The sequence below is a fragment of the Bombus flavifrons genome, chromosome 10, assembly GCF_040668555.2.
Source record: "Bombus flavifrons isolate JBK064 chromosome 10, iyBomFlav1_principal, whole genome shotgun sequence".
Classification (NCBI taxonomy): domain Eukaryota; kingdom Metazoa; phylum Arthropoda; class Insecta; order Hymenoptera; family Apidae; genus Bombus; species Bombus flavifrons.
In genome coordinates this window covers 13,771,932-13,796,808 of record NC_138451.1, presented here as the reverse complement: position 1 = coordinate 13,796,808, position 24,877 = coordinate 13,771,932, and the positions used below count along the sequence as shown (strand labels likewise).

Here is a 24,877-nt window from a genome sequence, read left to right as displayed (position 1 = left end):
AGGTAATTTAACTTATTGTCTCTAATACCAAGAAGTGAAATATTCCGAAAAACGACATATTCTTTGTATTTTTTTAAACAATAATGTAGGGTGTAAGATTTTATCTTTTTAAGCGAGGGCCCTTATATTCCACATGAAGGAACTTTTTGCTTCGGTCAAAACAACAAGATCGTTAAAAAGGTTTTCGATTAAGATTTCATCGTTGATCAGCGAAGACAGTGCACGTTCTTGGTGAATTCATTTAAAAAATCATCTACGCTAGTAGAAACAAACATAGGTACTACATATATCTTTTATTGTTAGTCAAACATTTACACAGAAGTCGTACGTTATCCCGAAAATAAGTAATGAAAAAGAGATAGCGTGATTTAAACCAGGCTTATGCGAATATTTGTCGACCGTTTATTATAGTTACTTATCCACTTATGTGAATATTGATCGATTATTTAGATTATTCGCGAGAAACGTACGATGAATTCTTAATCAGTACTAATAATAACCGAAGCAATTTTAACGGAGAACAAATGCGAATATTTGTTACGCATCGTTTCTGGAAATTTGTTGGTAAAAATTTCCAGAAATCATGTTGTATTATGAGTGCGCGTTACTTAGGGCCCCAATTGTGAAAAGAGCACACTCGCATGACCATCTTCTTTCCCTTTTAGGCAGGGTTAAACGTTGAGACTGATAGATTTTAATTAATCGTGAAGCGCATATTTATTTATCGCCAAACGACGTCACATTATGCTAAAATACTGAACTGATTTATTACGATGACAGATTTAGAAATAACGAAATTATCAAATTCTTATGAAATTATTCGATCCGTGGATTATCAAAATATATAGAAGCGTAATGTGAAGTAGCTTGTTTTTAGTCGAACTATTAGTTTAATCGATACGACTATAACGCAATTTTAATAAAAATATGACTTTAATTTAATCGATTTTTATCTATACGAGAAGCGATTCTTTTTAAGTGCCAGAGTAGTTCACGGATTAAATACAAAGATTCTGAAATGTTCCTTGTGATTAGTTTGGTGATTAGAACCATCTTTTATCCCTTTCAGGCAGGGTGCAAGAATAATAATACGATTAAATATATTATCAAAGCGCGTCGCGAATATTATCGCGAGTATTAAGAATTTCGCGCACCAATGGCCCTGATGCAAGATGGATTTAGGTGAGCACCGTAGCATGACTAACTTTATTTATCCCTTTTAGGCAGGGTGAAACATATTACTATAAGAATAGCTTCGGCGCAGAATATAATCGGCCCGATTATAATTAAATATTTCTTATTATTAACGTCGCTAATGGCAGACAACAAACATTGCATATGAAACATGTGGTTTTATCATAAAGTAACCGTATGATCGAATCGATATCAACATCTGTTACATCGATTTTTTATCCACTTGTCGATAGCATATGTAATGAATTTATATAATATCATGAAGCACAATGTACTTATTGTAAAATGGTTTTACTCTTATTCTAAAATGTTATGTTCACGCAATTGCACGACTCTCTACAAGTCCCTTTAAGGCAGGGTGCAAGACTTAAACTTAAAATGTATTTCTTACAGATTTCTACAATGTAGAAGTTTGCAATTTACGTTGACAATAAATGTTATTGATTGAAAGAAAATTGAGAATTCTTTTATTTACATATTCGTTCGTTCGTTCCTAAACATAAATATGGATAATACGGTGTATCGAAACGCCGCACGAGTATTTAAGTACAAATTGGAATTGGAAATAACGAAACATAGTGAGAATGCAAACGTGGACAACTAGTATGTATATTTTTTGCATTATAATAACCATTATACATAAATGTTATTACAATATAGAAACATAAATCTTAATATTTCATCCATTAACATCTTACAACATCGTCAATATGATACACGTCTCATTGTCGAGATTATTATTACGATTTCCTAAGATAAATCCTTCTGCTTATGCCTGTTGTATTAAATACGTACTCGTTTCTTGTCGTGGATAGAAATGTTTAATAAAGTGTTATCTCTTTGAATAAAATAACCGCTTGTTGCGTGTGATCGCAACGAAGAAATTCAGATTTATCGTATTAGATCGTACAATTCGTTTCGTTATTGTTAAAACTTCGAAACCCATTTTCCCATCAATATTTTATTGGAAAATGCATAATATTCTGCGCTGGCATACGGTAATTAGATTTCTATATTTTCAATACGATCTTGTGATACTCGATGCTGGTTACTTACCTCCTAAATAAATATTTTTATCGTTTTACAGCGAGTCGTGGAGTGCAAAATTTCGAAGAAACGAAAAACTGATCATATTAAAGATTAAAATTCGAATAATCGCACACCTAAAATATGTCGAAATTTTATCTTAAGGAAATGAAAGAACGGAAACGGTTTATATTTCAATTTCTACAACGAATGATAAAGGAACAACTGCATTTTACGCTATTTTTTATCATTTTTCTATCTTTGGAGAAAGGCAAGATGCCAAGAGAAGAAGCGGGGCCAATGGAACCTGAAAAATTAATCGCTTCGCAATTTAGAAATACCAGAAACAGTTCCTGCATCACATTCACAATGCGTAGATCTCTCTTTCTTTTCCTTTTCTTTACTTTTTTTTCTTTTTTTTTTTTGCAATACGACATATGTAAAGCATTCTGAGCGATAAATTGGCATATGTTCTTATTTATTGCACAAAAATATGCACGCGATACAACATACACTGCGTTTTGATTGTCGAAGGAAAAAGTGACGCTTTATACAATTTTATTTCGATACAATAATGACTTTTTTTCCATTTTGGCACACACGTTATCTCCATACAGACTAGACTGCTCGCTCGAAAGTTCATCGCAATTATCTTACATACTGTTATAATGGTACTTGGCTTTACATTTGTGAACTTCTTGGCGACGTAGGAACAGGATTATCTGGACATATAAAACTAAACATTTTTTCCCTAGCAGTTATCTTTTCCTAGCAATTATCGTTTCTTTCATTACAGTATGTATATTACTACTATGTTACAATATTATATTATTACCATATTATTTAACTGTATGTGTGCAACATTATTGATTATTATTATATTATTATTATTACAAAAACAATAAGATATCATTGTTTTGAAAGCCTAATGGGACTATAAACGTTTGTAAATTTATTTTACGTAATACGTATTCCCAATGTGCCCCGAATCTCTTCGAGTTACAGAACTGAATAGAGATCAGAGCGAGCGAGGATCCTTTCCCAGGATTAATTAAAGAAATATACGTTTTATTCAGTTAATGATACTTAAATCTGCAATATTAATTTACTCAGTTTTATCTCTTCTTCGCTTAATTCGATATAAACGAAATCTAAAGATCGAGATACTTCCGATACAAATTTGAACTTACTGAAATGGTAATTTATGTAAATGTTGTGCACGCTACTAACGACTAGCGCTCCTACGTCACCGTGTCGACAACACGCTAGTCTAGATTATCGCATTGAGAATATACAGGGTGTTATAAAAAATTTTAAAGCTAAAACCAAGAAAGATAAATAATGTTTCATCGACTCAAGGTATCAGATCAATCAATTTTCTGTAAAGAGATAAAAAAGTTGCAACAATAAATAAAAGGCATATGTATATATAATAGAAGAAGTCAAGAATGTTTGAGGGTATGCACGCATTGATTTTAAGTTCTATGTTATTAAGCGCCGTTTAATAATTTTACCGAGCTGCTAAAGTTCCAGATTTTCATTTTTTTAACACCCTGTATACGTATTGTGAGTCAAGACCACATCATCGCTCTTCTCAATTACAGATTCACACTCGTCGAAAGATGAAACTAACGGCAGAAACTTTTCGCGTTAGGCCAAATTGTTTAATCTGCGTCTCTGCGTTTCTCTTCAACCGAGAACGTTAGGAGGATTTTTTATACTCGAACCATTCCCACGTATATACAGACGCACACACACGTACACGTTGCATATCACAAGCTATGCAATGCTAAATACTTTCTCTCTCGGTTGGAAAAAGTCTGTTGACGGTGATATTAAAAATATTGCCTATAAAATACTAAAGTAATTACGAGAATGACTAAAGGTAAAAGATGACGTTATAAATATTCAACCATAACGAATGAAACATTTAACGTATGAAATTAAATTATAATTAATGTTCGATAAATTGTAGAAATATCGTTAGAATAAACAACGTAAACAGAAAAAGCAAGTAACATCGTTCTAATCGAAACTTTATACTCGTTTGTTAGAGAAATGAAGATCATTCGTTATGCGTCTGCGTATAATATCGTATTTATACTGTACACAGTACCTCTGGCATAAGTGATCACATTTTTCCTCGTCACGTTTCTTCTTTTTCGCTACAAGCGGTATTCTTGGCTTGAATAACGATTCTTTGAGATTCCGATGAATCTTTTATGGACACAAAACTGCCGTCCAAATATAACAGAAAATAGAGAAACAGAGGAAGAGAAAAGGATGAACGAATGAGAAAGAATCAGGAAGATGCGTTTAGGCTAAACTTTAGCTTCTCCTAGCGAACTCGTCGGAATAAAACTTGCTATTCAGCGAGCTTTAAATTCTTGAATAGCTGGATGGTGGAGATTACATAAGAGGACATACTTGCTGTATGAAAGGCATAGTTTCGAAAATTGGTTTGATGCGAGTTCCTCTAGTGGCGAGCGTACACGAACCGCCACGAAGTCTATTGTGAATATTCTACCAACGACCAGTATTACACGTGCGATACACAACGTAATATGTTCAATTTGTCTATACAACTAGCATATTTTATAGGTATATAATGTGAAATTGCGACACACGTCGTGCAAGATTGCTACGACAGAGCATAGGCTGTAGCAATCAATTTTTTACACACCACGACGTATCGCTTGGTAGAGAACATTCCACGATGTTTAAAATCCATAAGATTGCTAGACCTAGTCTGCCTATAGCACCTCGCTCCGGTTAGTTGGTCGTAATTAGATCCCTTGACGATCACTTTTCCAAGAAGTACTGTATTTATCCTCTTCTTGCTCTTTGATGTTAAACCGTGTTCTGTATCAGAAATCAATAACTTAACGTTTGTTGCTTATTCGTAATACCGAAAATATCCGGGTCGGTTTCAAGTAGAAAAACGGGTCTTATATTTTTTTTTAGAAAATACGCACGATAAATATCTATAGCGATGGCCTACTAAACATATTGACCGCGAAATTGTCTCGACAATGCCGGCCAGAATGTATGAACGATCTACGATTACAGTTGTAACTCTACACGTAGCTAGCGTAAGTACCGATGATTACACTCGCTGTTCGTAACAACGTTTTATTCGTCATCTAACAAAGTGCAACGGGTCGTCGAGAATTATACTCGTCACGATTGAATTTTCGATTTTCACGTAAAGAAGAGAAGATAAAAAATCATCTTACGAAGTCGATAATCCCTTGTTTTTCGAGATACAATCACCTAGTCCTACGAGATATTGGAAAATATCGACGAGCAGGGTCGATGATGGATTGTGCGACGCAAATACATTTTCGAAAGCTTCGATAATACCTCGATAATCGGCCATTGTTTTCTATACAACATTTCTTTAAAGAGTGCTATACTTTAAAAATTTAACTTATCTATTCGACGATTTCAATAGAATGCGCTGGGATGCATATTCAGAGAGTGCCTTTACGACCATGAAAATAATATCGAATCGATCTTAACAAATACATTTAAAGAATAGATGATGAAAAATTGTCTATTAGTTTGAAAGGCTCTGCTACTGATAATCGAAAGAAGCGATAAAATGATCTTATAAGGAACAAAAAGCTTACAGAGGAGAAATGACTTGCAGAGCTATTACGTATAATTTTTTTCCAATTTAATAATGTAATGAAATATTCTATCGACATATCATTCTCTGAATATGATCTTTAATTTCGAAGAATCTCGCGACATAAGCTTGCCTGTTCGATCTTTCCGTCTCCTGAGAAGAGCAACATTTCCTGAGGACGGCTGCCTTTAGAATAATAAGAGAAATAGTATATTAGCAAAATTGATAATTCGGCGTAAAAGACAAGAATTGACAAGATAGAAATTGGTCGAGTATCGATGGATAAAACAATTCATTTATCGAATTATGCTTAAATACCATTTCACAGTGTGATTGCTAATATTTTATACTAAACTAAATATTCATATAACATATATCATTAATCTCTAATAACGCGTATTATTCGATATTACAAAGTACGTATGAATTATAACCTAGTAAACATTATCTTTTACGGTTCGTTCATATTTCGACACGATTATTTCAATATTGTTTTATTCTTCGTGTAACAAATTACACGTATCGATATATATATGTTTTTTTTTCATTGATATTATTTTCGATTTTTAATCAATAGCAATGGTGTATACGTACAATGCGAATTAATTACGTATACACTAGAAAAGTAACTTTTATTTCGACTTGTTCAGATTGAGCGGAATCACACACGTGTTGTATTTCGCACGAGTTGAATTCGTGAAAGATCGATTTGCTTCGATCGAGAAAAATAGTAATGCATTACGTCAATTATCAAATCGAATTCTCGTACGACATCGTTTCAATCCATCGTTTCGACAATTATCAATTAATCGTTACATCGTGTCGAACGTTCCTTTTACGATTTACGATTTCTTTTTGGCAAAATTCAGAATTACGTTTTACTTGTTAAATTATTATTTCTAAAAGGCGAGGTCTCAGAAACAGAAACTACCGGCTTATATCGTAGTTAAACGATGCTTGCCAATGATCAAATTCATCCTTTGACTGCGACTAAATCTCGAATGACGATAAGAAATGTGACATGCATAAGATTTTCTCGAATAATATAGTTGCGATAAAGCTATTGTTTCATTGGTACGCAGCCGATCTTGATATGCATCTTATGGACAAACAATCAAAATCAAACATTATAATCGTCGATAAATTTATCATCTCGGACATTATATTTGTATTATTTTGCACGATTTCGATTATGCGTGCGATAATTACATCAACCACGATATAATACTATTATCCAAGGGTGAATTGCATGTATTAACAAGAAAATTGTCGCGATTATTTCATATAATTTTTTATAGAAATTAACTCTTTGTGCATATTCTTACGGTAAAATATATAAGTGCGTAGGGGAACAAATAATTATATTCGTTTAACCGTTTTGCAAAGAAGACCATTCTCTGATCGTTAAAATTAATAAGTTTTGAATACGAGAATCCTGTCAAGCGGAGAAATTTTTTAATCGCGATAATATTCTTGTTAACTAAATCTCGTTTAAATTCCCCTTAAAGCGATATTAAGATAATACAATTCTTTAATGAACGCCCTTTCTCGTAACATCCGACAGCTTGTATTTTACAAACAATTGACAACAACGATTACTCTGGCTACTTTTCTAACGATCAATGCTTCGTAATAAATATTTAATTCGAAAGATCCGCCATTCATGAGTATATTCCTTGGGAAAAAGGAACCGAGCAGTTTCTCTTCTTAACAACTATTTGTCACGTTAATTTCCTCTAAAGTGGAAGACCTTTATAATGAAAATTCTAAAAATACATTGCAGTCCTACGTGAAAATAAATTTGCACGATCGAAAGACTAACGATTTAAAAAAAGGACCAGATAAATCCATAATTTTATTCCTTAATGATTAATAATTTGATGTGGATTACTATATAACACTTAAAGCTAGTAAATCACGATTGAAATAGATTTTAATCTAATGTTATACAACTAAAAAAAAAAAGAAAATAATTTTATCTAACTTCGTTCACTGATGTAATACCTTGAAACGAAATAAGAATAAACGTAAAGGGAAATCTGTAACAAACTGTCATTTACACGTATCCATAGAACAACGGTAGAAATACCGATATTTTGATTTCTTTTTCCAACAAGGAATTTAAATCGAGTTTCACGAACGTCTGTTAAACATCTCTTTTCGTTGTCGGTATACGAAATCTATTCCGCAAAACGAGTCGGATTACATTTGTTATTTCGAATAAAATTTTCGTGCATTGAAAGAACGTACAACGCAGTTTCATACATCGTAACAAGGCTCACACGGTCATCCATTTACCGCGCCAATAACAATAACGAGCTAACAAAGGCGACGTATATATGTATGATGATCGCGAGTAACTTTTTTTGCAGATTTTCGTCATTTTCTTTAATACGCTTTTTTCATTCTCGACGCGATTATACCTATACTTGACTCTTCCCGAGAATGTCCTCCAAATTATATAATTCAATGAAAAAGAGAGATGGACGTACCTTCGAAACAACGAGGTTAAAATTATAGGACTCTATCCGATTGTACGGATAGTTGGAAATTCGTATTTTATCGGTCGAGTGGAAAAATTGGCCTCGTGCCGCGTCGACATTGACAAATTAAATTCGACCTGTTCCCCGCTATATCTAAGATGTTTCGGGTAAAATGGAATCGTAATAAAACTTTGCCTGCTTTTGAGAAACGACCTCTGATCCTGGCACTTCGAAGTTAAGTTTTTCCTCGCGATACTTTTCCGCTTCTTCCGCTCTCTTTTTCTTCTGTCGTCTTGCCAAACTTCTTCGAAAGGCGCATCAAAACAAGCCTTAGAACGTCTTCTTTAGAGAGGCATTGTCGAGTTTTCGGTCACGAAAACTCTGTTCAGGGAATTCAACAGTTCCTCGTTCTCTTTGCGCACTGAAACCAATTAGGAAAGTGTATCGTTAACTGATTTGTAATCGGCATTATTTGCATTGACCTATTCGTATGTGAATTATCAGAGAATCAATACTGTTATAACTCATTGTATTAATCGATAGCGCGATAGTTGCATGAAAGGAAAATCTGTATGAATTTGTTATCGTTCCAATATCGAACGTATGCAGTAGCTTCGAAAAAGTGCAATTCCTTTCAAACTATTTTAGTGGATAGTATCTGAAAATGATAGTTTACGTCTGAGCTCGATGCTCAGCGAGTTCCTTGGAGCCCGTAGCCGGACTCAAGAATGTGCTGTGAGTTAATGTAACCACCACCACGAGAACGGAAGCCGCCAAAAAGAAAATAAATGTTCCCAGGATGATCATAGCGATTCTTCGATGGCGCCTTGTCTGCTCTAAAGTTTCAGCATCTTCTAGGACTTTCTGCGTATCCTTCACTTCCGTTTTTAGGGGTCGGACAGAATCCTTTCTACGAGCGCTGCTCCCTCTTCGTGGTTTCGTTCTTCTACTCGAGCTACCTCTTCTACCATTGCCTGAGGATTTTTTGTGTCATTACGTTTTCGTTTGCTACTTTTAATTTATTTCTCGATATAGTTTGTTTCATTGAAATATTTCGCGAAATTTAAAGAAAAGGAAATAGATAGCCTATCCAGTATTTAAAGTATACCCGATTCTGTCAGCCTATCGTTCACCGATCAATTTTTTATAGGCGTGCAAATTGAAAAATGGATTGGCGTGCGACAATGATAAACCAATTTAGTTTTAGCCGAAATTCTTCCCGGTATGAAGCAATCCTATCGATTAATCAGCCAATAAAATTAATCGAAGCCGAAATCGTCACGTTACGTCACTAGACACGAACGATAACGAACTATGTGCGTTTCTCATCGATCGAAGAGTCTGATGACCCAATTGTCTCCTACCTAACGGTGTTGGCCTGCTGCAGCTGTTTGTCCTCGAGCGACTCGATTGTACGCTGGAACGACGACTGGAACGTTGATCGAGTTCAGAATTGTTTCTGGTCTGTTTCAAGTTACCGGTTTTTGAGCGGCAGGAAACATTCGGTCGCTGCTCGTCGTCAGGGTTCGACAAATAAAAGGCCGAATGTTCGTCCAGCTGGAAGCCGATTGTATCGGAGTTTCGTGGATAAAAGGACGTACGATCTTCCGAAGGACATAACATGTGGCAATTATCTGTTCGCTGATAGTAATCTGGGGGTGGTTCGTGAGAGATCTCGATCGACGTATCATCCGCATAGGAGATTATTCGATCGGAAGACGAGCCGGATAATCGACGATTTCGTTCGTTTTCTTGCGTAGATTTCATCAATCGAGTCGACATACTGTTACAATTGCTTTCTCGTTGTTATTCGTTGTATCTGTCAACGTGAATTTCACATAATTTTACTTATTCGATAAATTCCAACAATTTCGCAATTGCTCAACAGATCATACTTTCGTTCGTAATCACATTATTCCTCGTATCATTATAGATCATATTTTTATATTGAACCCTGAACTTGTGCGTTTTGTTAGGAGTCAACCGACAAATTGGCGAAAAAACGTATAGATATTGATTAAACGCTTTTAAACATATCGAACTTAAAAATTCACAAATTTTCTGGAAAAAAACTGAAGACGATATCGAAGCTGGAGGTGTGGACGTTAAGCTATCAACGTGTTGCTTGATACGCGGGAAAAAGTGGATGAAACAAAAGTTCTATTACCTGTATCTTGTTATTCGACTGTTATCCTACTCGACTACTTCGTGCATCGCTATTTCGTTACAGTAATGGTATAATAAATTTATTAAAAAGCTGCGAAGGATTTGTGAAATCGAAAATGTTAACACATGTTCCGAAAATGCAGAAGTATGTTTGAGATATTAATCAAAATTTCGATATAGAATTTAGCATACAATTATCAGATGATTCAGCGTCTAATTATCATTTTCCATTTTAATTAATTCTCCGTTTTAACGATTACATATTTGGCCATTAGTACAGAATTGTTGAAGGAACGTGGAAATGGCATTGTACTATTTCAATGATGAGATTCAAACTCGTGTAATTTGTGCAACTAAGATTTGTCAGAGACATTCTCTCCTAGACTTCGAGTTACGTTTGCTCGTTTCAACGTTACTGAAAATTACAAATCTTAAATTTTATTAAATGATCTTTAATTTTACGATCTCGTAATTTCTTTAAGAAAATAATTTAAAAGATTTTAGAGGATAACACGTGCATCTTGTCTGTGAATAAAAATCGCAGAAAAGTATCATAAAGATATATTAAAAATATATATATACGATACTAATCTTGTACTCAAACTCACATTTTTACAATGACGCGGTGCGTTTGAATAAACCCTATGCATCTTCAGCGAACAGTTGTGGGACTTGTAAACATTCCAGTGGGACAAACTAGGCGAAGTTTGACCTGGAGCATCTGAAACTACTTTCCCAACCATTAATTCTAAATGAGCTTCATTAGAGTCATTCACTGGGACGCTTTAACATTGTTCCTTTGAAAGTTTCTATGCTGCAAAACAGCATTATTCATTTTTACTACGGTAATATATGTACATCCAATCAGAGAGCATGTTTTAATACGCAATTTGTAACGAATAAAATCCTATATAAGATCCAAAAAAATATATACATCCTTTGGATATACGACATATTGAAACGTATAAAATAGTTGTAGTTGAAAAATATGCTACAATATCATATTTTACGCGTATATTCTACCCGTTTAAGTCTTGAACTTAGAAAACAATTCCAGTTACTGTTATTAATTGCTCGTGATCTATACCTATACTGACGCACTACAGAGTCCAGATACGCTATGTCAACAAACTATGTAATACTTGGGAAGTTATCCATTTACCTAGCCTAGCTTCGTGTATTACGTTCTGAATTTAATTGACATTTATAACGCAGCTAATCGATTATTCATTTGTTAAATGTCAGAATAGCGTATTGTCGTAATTAATTAAAACCTTATAGGTATAACGATACATCTTGTGTATATTAATATATTAAACGTTTAAAAATTTTCCTTTAAACGTTGATTAACTGTTTGTATATTCTTCAGAAGCTATTCTACTTGTGAGTAACGTATAATACGCTTTATAAAATAATCTAAAGTGATTTCGACATAACACAGAACCTACGAAGCAATTCCTGCGGATTTACCTTAACGAAGACTTTTGCGACTCGGATACGAGATTTAGCTTTGGCGTAAAAAGAAAGTTTCTTTTAAACGGCAACTCGAAAGAAGAAGAATGAAAGTATAACTAAGGACAGCTAAATACGTCGTATCTATATAGTGGACGTCACCCTTGAGTTTATTGCGACGTGTATTTTTAGCGGCGGATCTAGCAGGCCACCTATCCGCTTTCCATGTCTCTTTCCTCCCCTCAACCCTTGTGTTGCATACGGTTGCGTTTATGTGCTTGTGCCTGTTAACTCGCTCATACGTATATGGGTAGCACGGACATGTCGATAAACATACTCGGCCAAATATTTAGAAAATCCACGCCTACCGTCAGAGTTTGAATTATTTGAATATTCGTGCGATGAGGAAGAAAATCTAGAAAGATTGCAGTAACCATATTTTACTGCACTACGATACAATCAAATTTCTGGTCGCGTGGTAAAGTATTTTTGTCCTTTTTGTCATTTATCTTTTTACTTTGTTATAGTTTGCCTGAATTAAATGCAACTTAATTTAAATTTGTATAGAATTATTAATAAGTAATATTTCCATAATTGGCGTAGAATTTTCTTACGAATACCGAAATGCTATGTAAATACGAATTCGTTCCCATCAAAGGCATGTAAGCTATGAAATAAAATTTTTGTTACACATTTTCCCCTATTTATATCCGCGGGACGGTATTTTACTTCGCCAAAAAGAAAAGTTGATAAAAGAAAAATGTGCCACCGAATCTTAGATTTACCGCTGTTTACCTAATAAATTTTCATAATTTTGTATTTTAATTTTTAAAAGGGAATTAAAATTTCGCAAATTACCATGTACATAATTTTCCAACAATTTTTATACCGAGCTATTTACAGGAAGATGAAAAATTTTAAATAGTGTTAAACGAAGAACTTTGAAAGGTGGAAAGTTAATGCGCTATTTTTAAGAATATGCTGTTCCATAATTAACTCGCTTCTTAAACACCGATATATCTATATACAGTTTTTATTTGTTGTAAATATAAATTAACAAATACACGTCCTTTTATTAAGATAAATTAAAAATTGATTTAACGATATCGATCGAGTAACAATAACGGTGTATTACAAAATTAAATTGCCTTAGTGTAGATTGTCTAGCCTACTACATTAGTCGCACGTTTCGCTTGGGAAATTGATGGCCAGTAGAGGAAACTGGCTTTAATTGATTCGTTCCCTCGGTTTTGAACTTTCTGACGTGCTTACCCATTCTCTTTCGTCGTTCTCCGATTCCAAAAGCGAAAGATGGAAACTTCAGAATTTTGACAAAAAAAGAAAAGACGGATAATTTCTTTTACGTAAATCATATCTTACACGATCAAAGAAATACGATCACGAATAGGACTAGCGTTATTACCAGATTTCTTTCGCTTTCTTTAAGGTATCGTCGCAATGGAAACGCTGCCTCTAATCTTTTTTGAAAGCTGTTAAATTTAACCAGGTTAGTTTCTAAAGGGCAAAATGAATTCAGTAAAAAGTAGAACTGCAATTTACTTTGAAAATTTGGTGATTCCGCGTCATATCACTTATTATCGAATGAAAGTTCATAGGCGACTCGGTGACATTTATCACAGACGGAACGCCCGTAGATGTTTGCCAGGAAAATTTCTGCCGAGAGGAACGCGGATCGCATCACTAGGAAGAATCCGAAATCTCTTCCCAGTTAGCATATTGCTCTGTGATTCCTCTTATTGTAGAGCGTCAGATATTGATAATCGATAGTACTCGTGTACTCGTTACCAATATTAGCGTATAGCAGCTCTCGCTGTTGTAAGGACATTCGCATAATAATGTCAACAATGTTGGAGAAACGGGGACAACCGAGCGACAAGCGTAACAGGTGATATAACCGCATGAAATACAACCGGAAATGCAACGACTTCGTTGTTAATTTCGAGAAGCGCTTAAATATATTTTCTACAACCAAATAGAAAAGTGGAATACGTTTTTCAAGACACGATCTATCTCCTTTAAAAGATCAGATCGAAAAATTTCTTTCTTCGTGTCGCGTGATCGATAATGGATCGTGCAATACACGTGAAATGTCTCCAGAGAACTTTAATAATTTTAATAATTTCGAATAATTTTAATTCGCATCAGTTATATCAGTCTTGATAAGAACAATAGTTTCCTTCTCATTTTCTAATAGCGATTTGATACTATTCTTTTCCTATAGTCTGTCAGCGTGTAGTAAACCTTCAAAAGGTCCTGCCGGCGGAAGTTAGTCCTGACTAGACTGACTTTTACGATCCTTTTACTCGAGCAGATCAGGCGAGATTGTGTATTTAAATCCCTTGGTAATCTTCTAGATTTAAACTATAAGTAGTTGAATTATGAATATTGCACGATTTAAGTGCATCGTTTCTGAATGAACAATGTTATATGAAAATTTGTATTTGTATATTATATGAAAAGAACAAAATACAATGGGGACAATAAGAAGCACGCGAAAAAATACGTGATCGTTCGTTAAAGGAAAAGCTAAAAGAAGAAAATAAAATTATATAAAAATTTATACAACGATAATTAGATGCAATGGCAACGTGGAAAAATACTTGATCGCCTGTTAGAGAAGAAAAACGACAGAGAGTATAAAGCCGTCAGCCTTCGAATAGACTATTCTTAAGATTGCACTGGGAACATCGGTACGCTTTCGTCGAAGCAGTAAATTCGCCGCACGAATGGCACGATATACATTTCTGGCGTGCGGTATGCGTCGACGGAGGTGATGTCGAACATTTGAGAAATTGAAGAAGAAGCTCGGTATACGCGATCCTATTGGACTTGGGGAAAACAGAGGCATCCGTGGAAAGCTCGGCAATGGTAATCCCAGTTATATACGCTCTTAATGACGTATATCAAAATCGAACGATGGAGAAGTCAGGCATCTACAGGCTTGACCTGATTCTAGAAGAGTGCATAATCGTGTAAACATATCGCGGAAAAGTGTCGAATCGTGTGCGAGAAACGTTATGTGAATGATTTCGCAGGTGCAACCTGTGCCTCGCAATCGATCTGAAAAGTAAGCAAACTGTATTTTATAGTTGTTTTCGTATCATACTTGGCACAGACCTTTCTATTTCTTCTTTTTTCAAATTACACCTCGAGATTTTATTGCTGTGAAATCGGTTAGCAGTTTCTTATGTAATTGAAAAATATTCAAAGTATTTTCAAATATTTTAAATCAAGAAAATATTTAAACCCGATAAGTATTATATGTTTTCCTTTAAAATTTATTTTTTGAAAGCTATCTCTATCATCATTCGCGTGTGATAATTTATCGTAATATTAAACGACGTATAAGTTGCTGTTCAAGTTTTACACTTAAATAACTAAACATATAAAATACATATAAATAACTAAATATGTAAGCATTCTGTATATTTTTCCCAGAGTCTCCTTTCAACTTTTCTTTTATCCTTAGGAGATTTCTGATTATTATATTTACAGAACTAAATGGCCAACTTTATCCGCGTAGAAGAGCAACAGAAATAAATGAAAGCGTAAAAGTTGAGACAAAATCTCTATATCGATCCTTTCTCCATTTCTTATTTTTCTAAATGCCAACTTAAACGATTGTCTATATACATCTGTATAATGTACATAATCATACAAGTGACTACTAATGAGTAACGCTTACTTTGAACACCTACAATTATCTCCTTTGCTTCTGAAGATGCAAATTAATGATGAAACAACGAATGAAAAAGATATACCAGTGTTTAACGAATAAATAAATTTTTGTTAAATTATCTTCGAAAGAAGAAACAAAATAATATTTAAAAAAAAATGATTGATTTCTGTAACGACTCGAGTATCTCAAACACATTCTCAACGCCTGTACATCGAACAAAGCAAATGCAGACAAAAAGAAATTTTTACGTAGTAGCTTCCACGCCTCTCCAACTTCGATCATTAATTACATACCTCTGGACTTTATAGATTCTCTATCGATTCACAGCCGATGAATATTCTAATTTAAATATCACTTTAACGCGTCAAACTATACAAGGTGCCTATAATTAGCGACTAATTTTTTACATTTTTAATAGATCCGACGTACTGACTATTGCAAATGTAAAACCTTCGATAAACTACACGTGACCATAGGAAACTTTCGTCGATCGAAAATAGAACATCGACATAAGCGAAGCTGTTCGAAAGAAGGTATTCGCATTACTTGGAAGGAAACACTAGTCAACTGGTGCTCCAACATGGATGTAGCGTGTATCAGCGCTTCGAAACTTCGGTGATTACAGTGAACGGAACGAGAGGCCGAGAACGTTGAACGTTAAATCGCGAAAATGAAATCTTCGTGGTGGTTCCTCCACGGAAATCCGACGACTGACTGGAGAATTCGCAGACGTGCGCCTTTAATTTAGAGGCGCAGAGCGCCCTCGAGTTTTCACACTGCATTCTGTCCGATGTGTGTACGTGTAAATTTTCTGTATGCGCGCGTATTTTCCTGTGTACGCAAATTCGTGGTAAAAGTGCTTTTTCGCGCTGAATATTGTTCCAGGAGTACTATCCACTGCTACACAATTCCGCTGGTTAATTGGTCAAAGGTTGCGGCAGCCGTTTTCGCAAGACAAACTAGGTTGTTTGCAGTATCGTATAGTTGCTTTAAAATCAGCCGATCCTCGTTTCTTTTCTTTTTGACAGCATGCGACTAGAACACGCACAATTTCCGAATGACGTTTAAAAGAACGTCGAATGCTTCTTTGATAAGAATTATAAGCTACTCTATTTGCTGAGTCTGACGTGTTTGCTCGTAAGTATACAGAAAAATATCAATGGGAACGAATGCTTGAAAAATAAGGAGTGAACTTGTACTTGGATTATCGATATTTTATCATCGATAATTATTACTGAAAAATAATAACGTACTTCGAGGTGAAAAAAGATATTTCGTCGGTATGTACCTGCTTGTTTCCTTTGGCCTATATTCTAACAATACTATAGTTTCTTGGTGCGAACGTATAATTGTATTTTCGACGAAATTTTCTTTCTAGCTTCGAATATAATGAGACAGCAAACAAATAGGGTTGTATCCGTTGCTTGGGAGGACAAGGAAAGTTATTGATACGGTGAAACATTAACACGCTATAATTCTAACTAGAGGTTACCTCTCTTGGGATTGCTTGCATATTTTATCGTTAATTCAAAGAACCTTCTCCGGAGGCGTGTCCTGAATACCTAAATTCTAAATCTCCTTCTGATATTATATTACGAATCGACATTAAACGTCGGAATGTCTCTCGTATAACGTACTATGACACGTTGCATTTTAATGTAAGATTAAGATTAACACGTAACTAATAATCGTTTTTACAAAATGATTCTCAATCCACCGGTTAAACGGTATTGATTCTAAGATATATAACGACTTTATATTAATCATAATGCAATTTTAATATTTCCAACAATGCAATTGTATTTTTTCCGGTACGATGATTTCATCGAATATAAATTCTTGTCCATAATTTTTTAAATAGTTAAACTAACGACATACCCATATCGTCGATGATTGGTGCCATTCTGAGCGTAACTCCGACTAAGAGTAAAGACATTGTAAGAAGGAGGCAGGCTGTCGCAACGATCGTCCAACGAGCGCGTGGTGGAAGTTCTTCGGGATCAACGAGTTCTTCTTGAGGACCCGTATTGATAACTTTACGTCGTTTCCGTTTCCTCTTTCTGCGGGGCCGATGATATTTCGCCCGAGGTGCCTCGATCTTTTCGGTACCGCTCAAGATCTCCTCTTCTTCCAGCTCGTCCGCTACGTTCAACGCCACATAATCGTCGTCGTCGTAGTGGATCTTTCTGCAAGAATAGAATAAGACGAATTGTTACTTTTCGCTATGTGCATCCTCTGGATATATGTTTGGTACTTTAAAGTACGTCTACTTATGATCTAATGACATTCGAGGCTTAACTTTGTAATTGAAAGCTTAGATTTCATTTACTACAGAGCGAATTCCTTTAAAAAATCGTTCGATGTAAAATTGTGAGGACCAGCATAGCGTTACGTTCAAATATCATAAACGTTTAGTCAATCATTTCTAACGAAGAACTGCATACAATTACACGCTCATCTGTATGCATCATTAGGAATATAAACCCATCAAATTACACACTGCGTTACCGATGCGAAACTGTAATGACGTCGGATAGTTCTGCCGCGTTGGGTTTACCATTAAGTCTGATTGATCGTCCACGACACGATTTTAGAAGACAAGTAACAATATCTTAATGTACATAGAAGATTTCGGAATCACGAAACAAAAACGAATATTTAATGTCTTCCGGAACAGACGCGTTTGACAGATACAGATGAGAAAGTTTCGTTAATTGCTGAATATCGCAATGTAGCTATAGAATCCATGTTTACAACAACATACTAGGAGAATGAGAGAAGGTACAAAATTCTACTTGCTTGTAAACGTACATTAAAATATTCAAGGAAACCTTTTTACTACGAAATGAAATATCCTATACTCGTTTACTTCGTTAAAATACCTTCTATGTTTTTACATTTTTAGATGCTTTTGTATAGCGTAATATTTGTGTAAGGTATGTATTTTTTTCCATACTTCTGTACGACTTGCGTGTATGCTTTTTGCACGAGGTATGATGTGAAAATACTTGTAAGGCGTAATTCTTTTAATAGGAAGTGGTGTTAAAGCATGGATTATATGTAAAGAGAAAATCTTGTAATCACGCTACATTTTATTCCGCGATTATCAACGTTATATGATGCATTTCGGAACTTTTCTTTTACACCACGTCAGAATAAAAACATACAAATGAAGAGTATAATATAAAATACATATAAGAAAACTGTGTGACTTGACGACTGTTTGGAGAATTATACATTTCTAAAGAATATATTCGAAACGCAAAATAGATTAAGATAAATTGATGATTTTTCTAAATTAATCGAATTTAATTGTTTTTGTGAAATGAACTAAATAATCTACCAAGCGTTTTTTCCGCGTTAAATCGATGAACGTGTAAAATTTGTCGCAATATCGTTTTAAACTTTAACGGATTAATCCATAATTAAAGATGTCTCGACTTTCGTACAAGTAGCTCGATCCAGAAATGTGTCAGACAAAGATGCTTGATAAAACATCCAGCTGACGCATTCGCAATATAGGTCATGCCGCATTTTTCAAGCATTACTTTCTAAATTGAGATTGAATAAAGAAAAATGTATATGTCCTAGCAATCACACATACATGTTATAGAAAGCCTTATATTTTTCGAATGTAAACATGTTACTTGTTAAACATATGAAAAGTTTGTATTCTAGGATTACAATAAATGTGTACAAATCACTGGTCTGTTTATCGAACGAGTAAAATTCGCTGTTATTCGTTTAATTCGAATCAACGTAAATAGTAATGCTTACGGAAAATAGGAATTAAATCGTAAGGAAAATCAAGAAGTCTTGGAAGAGCAAAGTCGTAATTGGAAGAATCATGATAAAAATATGGATGGAAGTGCTTCAGTGTACAGCAGCTTGAGAGAACCACATCATTACGTCGAACAAAGGAAATCTCGTCGATCTCGTGCCAGCTATACACGTAGAAACAACGCGGAATACCCGTATTGCTTGGACTCGTAAGAACGCGTAATTTCCGTATAAGTTTTAAATCTGCTTGTAAGTAGTGTGACCCAACGATAGGTCGGACCGTTCCAATACTCCAACCCCGTATTATACGTATACATATATATTACGTATGTAGTTTCCTCGAGCAATTACTTTGAAAGGATGCAAAAGATATAAGCGAACAAGATACGCACAGGGTGCTAAGTAAAACAGGAATCGAAACTTTAGAAGCTTAAAATATTTACTGAGAAAAATATTCGCTAAAAAGATATTTAAGCAACAGAGACTTTTAAATCGATATTTTCAGATATTACGTCGCTATAAATATGTAACTTTACGTATTACTTGTCTTGCGAACAGTCTGAAAACACTTATCGAGACAGACTGATGAAAAAAGGTGCGCGTGTACAGAGGCACAATGACGTTTCTCCTTGATCTTTTTCCCTACCAAATGTCACCGTCAATCCGAGTTTCATTACACAGTCGAATACGCTTTGTTCGCCGAGCGATTCTAGTATGAAACCGTATTGGATGAACATCTAACGAATAGAGCAACGACGTGCAACTACGCACCGAGATGACCCAGTTTCGCAGTATATTGCACTTACAGGAAAATCGAGTTCCTTTCTTCCCGAACACGCCTACGAATGTCCCTTCGTCAGCGCACGAAATTGCAACGTTCAAGGAGATGATACTCGTACCCGTAGACAGAAATAAGGAACCCGTAACGCGAAACTGCGCGAGAAGTTTGCGACAGATACCATACAATTAAACCAAAAAAATGTAAAATGACCCAAAGCACGTGGCAGAGTTAAGTACACGCGCGATCCATATAATTTTCAAAATCGATTACTTTTTATTCCGTGTAACGAGCTAACTCGTTTTCTTTGATCAGCTGGTTGAACATAATCTATTCGAAATTTAGGTGTTTAACGTTATATCATTGACTGCACTTACAATTGAGCTGTACTTTGGGGAAAGTAGGAGGCACTTCGGTGCAACTGCGAGTATTCGCAGGAATCGCTGAGAGTTTCTCGAGTTCTCTCGAAGTTTATCAATGCAAGATCCTGATCACCGTCCATTCCAAAAAGTTCTAAACGCGAATCAAGACCCGTTTGGACGTCCTGTACTACGCCGTGAAGAATATTCGGGCTTTTCGAGTGTTTGCGCTTTTTCCTTGGACGTCGTGGACTTTCCGATGCTCGTCGCCTCGTTTTACCTGCAACGATACATGTTTCATCATGTTTTATCATCTCTGACACTTTGACATAGATAAAATAAATGCAGATTTTTAAGATACGATTCACGAAGTTAAAACGGTGGGTTCGAACGAGACGTTCTGATAAATTTTATGAACGAACACTTTCATTACAGCGTAACGTATGTATTTATCGATTCACGCCGTAATCTTATACGAACCATTCTTTGACGTAAGCTAACCCTACGTCAAAATATAAATTGCATCGACGCACTCTACATAGAGTAAGATTTATTTTTACAATAACACGGCGTTAATCTTAGACACAAAGGCATTAAAGGTGCAAAGAACATGTATTCGGATACAAAATATTGAGAAGCCTAAACACGATCTTGCTATATTTATCTTGAATTATACACATAAGGATACATCGTACAGGAATAATTATTATAATAAAAAATTAATAAGAAAGGTTCGCCATTGTGTAGACATTTTCACCTGTAAAGATCGAGAATGATTGGACTTTATACTCGTGACTGAATATATCTCGCACGAATTCGTGTTTGAAAGCATTTTCGTCGAAAGAGTACCCCTAATCGATCGGTAATAATTTCATGAAAATCTGATGGAAACTACGAATGTTTTAATTTCTATCGGAAGCTGATTCGTCGGATGCCCTTAATAACTTTTTAGATTTACGATCGGTCGAGTGTGGGTCGATCCTGGGTCATTAGACCTCCGTCTCATTCGCTTTCGCACTTTTTCATGCTCCGAAATCTCATAAAGAAACAGGGTACCCTCGTCGAGGGGTTAGGCCATCTTGACAGCATCGAAATTGATGCTACTTTCATGAATTTAGCTTTTTTCTTTGCAATATAGTTCAATTTTCGTATGCCATATATTGAAAAATCAACTTAAATTTTGAAAGAATTATAGCTATCCGTATTATAGCTTCAGGTATGTTAAACGTTACGCATTCAGTAAGTTTCAGAAATCACGTAGCATTCTCTGGAAAGAGCTTAAAAGACAATTTAGCCTTCAAATAAACGCGTCCTTTATGGGTATCGCGTTGCTCGAAAGGGATAAAGAGGACTCGAACGAAGTGGAAGTCAAACACTATCATCGGAACATTAAAGCTGTGAAAACTTTTGCTTTAAATAGTATAACTTGGTTATTACTACGATCCAGCTAACACGACCTCTTTTGTGTTATTTTTAAGGGTTTGTCCTATCATCTAACGAGGAGAAAATTTAGATTTTTTCGAAGCTGCGAAGATGGTGCCAGCTTTTAGGTAATCCCCTACGGAGTTACTACAGAATCGCTTATCCAACCGGTAGAGTACCAAGAAGAATAACGTGAATGTGAAATAACGTGAAAAATGATTTCAGCTACAACTAAATATAGCGCTAAGCAAAACATTTTAAATCGTGTATACTCCAGACTATTATATGTACTGTTATATATGTATATTAATGTACTTAAGTACATACACGTTTTTAAAAAATATCGAAGCTTAAAAGGATAGGAAAATATTGTACCAAATTAACGATACTTACCGTGATGGACATTATGTTCATGATGTTCCGTAGCGTCTCCAATGAAGTCGTTGCACGGAGCGGAATCGTGCCTCTTACGATGATGATGGTGGTGATGATGGTGATGGTGATGATGATGATGATGATGACCCTTTCTTCGATGTTGGTGATTCAGCGAAGAGGAGGCAGTCGATGTTGAAGTCAGTCTAAGCCGACGAGGACTAGCCGGTGCGCTACCGGAACGCTTGCTCAAAGCCGAGGAAGCTTTAATCGCCTCCACCTTCGTTTCCACCAGAGCAGCGAGGACGGCTTCGAGACGTGCCACCTCCATTCCACTGCCACCATCGTCCGTCGAGACTGCCTTGTCAGCGACATCGGAAGTCGACGGAGTCACCGTCATCTCTTCACCTACAGTTGTCACATTACGTTCACCACCCTCGATGGTGACCACTTTGTAATAGGAACCGTCGCGGGACTTTTCCAAAGCCCGCTGAGCAAACGGTCACAAAACCGACACGCTAGAGTTCGACCCCACCTTCTTCTTTCCTCTTTCTTCCACGACACTATCCACTGAAAGCTCTCGTATAAATCGGGACAACATGAAGCTGATTATCTTTCTCTATTCCGCAGCTTCGCTTTCATCCTTCGTATCTAAGGAAACGCGTCGACCAAACGAGGACGTTTCGCAATTTCCCACGCAAATTATACTTGTCGATTTAACGTCACATCCGATAGCTCTTAGATGAAAGAAAACACGAATCTCGCACGTTTCGTGCCTTGTAATTCCGTAATGATCCACGATCAATGGGGTTCACCGGAGAAGTCATTAGACCATTGATAATACGGTCTTTATTCGTATTTCCTTCTGCTTCTTATTTTCTTCTTTTTCTTCTTTTTCTTCGCCCAAGTAGCATTCGCTAGAGTAGCTTCCCATTAACACGAACGACGTCCGAGTAAGTCTTCCATAAATATAAAGATAATTTTTCGTTTCCTTTTTGGCGGAATAATCTTTGTTTCATCGGGTTAACTTCATTTTTCGTGACCGTTCGTTTTCGAGAAACCTAATTGCCCCAAATTGGAAGTGAGCAACTGTGAAAAACTTTCTTTTCGTATTCTTCTATCTTGTACATTAAAATTTCAACCATCGCATGGGAATGAGATAAGCGACTCGTTTAATTAAAAAAGAAGATCGTTACGTCGGAATGAAAATTATTCTTATCTTTTAGTTTACGCTTCCTTCTGTATTTTGATGCGGTGTATTTCGTTTCGTCGTAGGAATTTGAAGAGCAGCTCGATTTATTACCTCGAACTTGATCTCTGTTTAAGGATCTTTTTGAGCACGAATAAAAAATATGCCGGACGATCCCTTAATAAGCGCTTTCCCTTTCTGTTACTTCGACCAACTTCTACCTTTGGTTTAATCGATCGACGATTCACCGTCGATGCACATTATCTAACAACAGTTATCAAAAAAATTGTACTCTTTAACAAGTTGACGAGTTCGTATTTAATTTGGCAAGTGCAGTTCTGTAGAATTCGCTCTCCGAATTCGATTTCTGCCTCCATCGTAGGTGACGATTTACCAGAATTAGTACCGTTGCAATCGGTTTACAAGTGACCAGAAGCGATAGATCGGATCGTCAACCGTTTCAATCGCATTAAAACGTCCATTCTCCTATGGCTTCGAAACCGTTGACTCCGATATAAACGTTCCACTCGATCGTTCGCATAACAGCTACCCATTGAATGAAATTGGCGAGCGATCTCGATCGATCGTACAGTTCGGAGAGCGTCGACTCGATAGAAATATCGAACTACGAAGGATTGACCGTGGTGACATCCTTCCGAAATAAAAGAAAGGCCCCGACAAAAGTGCTGCGGCAGCTTATTCTCGCGTGACCAACTTCCCTCGACCCTTCCTGGTTTCTCGCGTACCTAATGACCTCGTTCCTTTGTGAAGCGCGAAACGAAGATTGGTCGAAACACGTAGCCATGTCAGGCAGCGTTCGCTGTGAAACACCGGTGGCCCGTGTTTGTGTCAAATATGTTGACGAAACTGGGAGGGGAGAAGGGGGCGGATGTCAAGAAGCAAAGATCGAGGGAGGCTATCACTCCGAATTATCACTGTGAAATCTACGATAAAAATTCATTCGATAATACGGTAATAATCCACGTTCACTCGTTACCAGTCTTATTCGCACCGTATTGCATCGTTCGAACAAATAGTACTTGGTTCGTTGGTTTCGTTAACCGCAGTCGAAGAGACGACAAAATCACGGCAAAACGATTTTATTTCTCGGCTTAATAGGATCAGGGGTTGAACGTCGAGGTACGTGTAGACAGTTACTTCTGTATTAGTGAAGTTCGTTAATGCGATTAGCACGTGTTTCTCCCTTTATCCTGCAAGCTTTGATTAGAAGTTTCTCGTTGGTTGATGCTTGCATCGAAAGTTTGATTAGGTTAAAAAATACTTTCCGAGTCAATCGAGACGCGGCAAGCCGTTGCTATACATTC

The 24,877-nt window shown here is 36.0% G+C and overlaps 1 protein-coding gene and 1 long non-coding RNA gene across 4 annotated transcripts; one reads left to right on the top strand and one right to left on the bottom strand.

Annotated features, from left to right (window-relative positions):
- Positions 1-1,618: 1,618 nt before the first annotated feature.
- On the bottom strand, positions 1,619-24,877 carry LOC138184593 (polycomb group protein Pc). Of its 3 annotated transcripts, XR_011174355.1 has the most exons (5): positions 22,385-24,877; positions 20,588-20,849; positions 17,531-17,838; positions 4,337-8,755; positions 1,619-4,068 (listed from the first exon to the last, which is right to left on the bottom strand). XR_011174355.1 is itself a non-coding variant. In XM_069122717.1 (4 exons), exons 1-4 carry the CDS (start codon positions 22,761-22,763, stop codon positions 8,679-8,681), a joined length of 1,026 nt encoding a protein of 341 aa, XP_068978818.1. In that variant the 5' UTR covers positions 22,764-24,877; the 3' UTR covers positions 4,109-8,678. The 3 variants fall into 3 exon arrangements, 2 of the variants coding, with proteins under 2 accessions (XP_068978818.1, XP_068978819.1); XM_069122717.1 differs by lacking the exon at positions 1,619-4,068 and having other exon boundaries at positions 4,109-8,755; XM_069122718.1 differs by lacking the exons at positions 1,619-4,068; positions 4,337-8,755 and adding an exon at positions 16,645-16,759 and having other exon boundaries at positions 17,520-17,838.
- LOC138184594 (uncharacterized) lies at positions 10,057-16,651 on the top strand. The gene is made up of 3 exons (XR_011174356.1): positions 10,057-10,155; positions 16,278-16,444; positions 16,538-16,651. It is a non-coding gene; the product is annotated as an uncharacterized LOC138184594 (long non-coding RNA).

Excerpts from the sequence above, each read along its gene's own strand:
- LOC138184593 (XM_069122717.1), bottom strand. The coding sequence starts at position 22,763 with ATGACGGTGACTCCGTCGACTTCCGATGTCGCTGACAAGGCAGTCTCG. Across the intron at positions 20,850-22,384 it reads TGAACATAATGTCCATCACG|GTAAAACGAGGCGACGAGCA; the intron begins GTAAGTATCGTT and ends GTATCGTTGCAG. Across the intron at positions 8,756-17,530 it reads ACCAATCATCGACGATATGG|TGCGCAAAGAGAACGAGGAA; the intron begins GTATGTCGTTAG and ends AATTGGTTTCAG.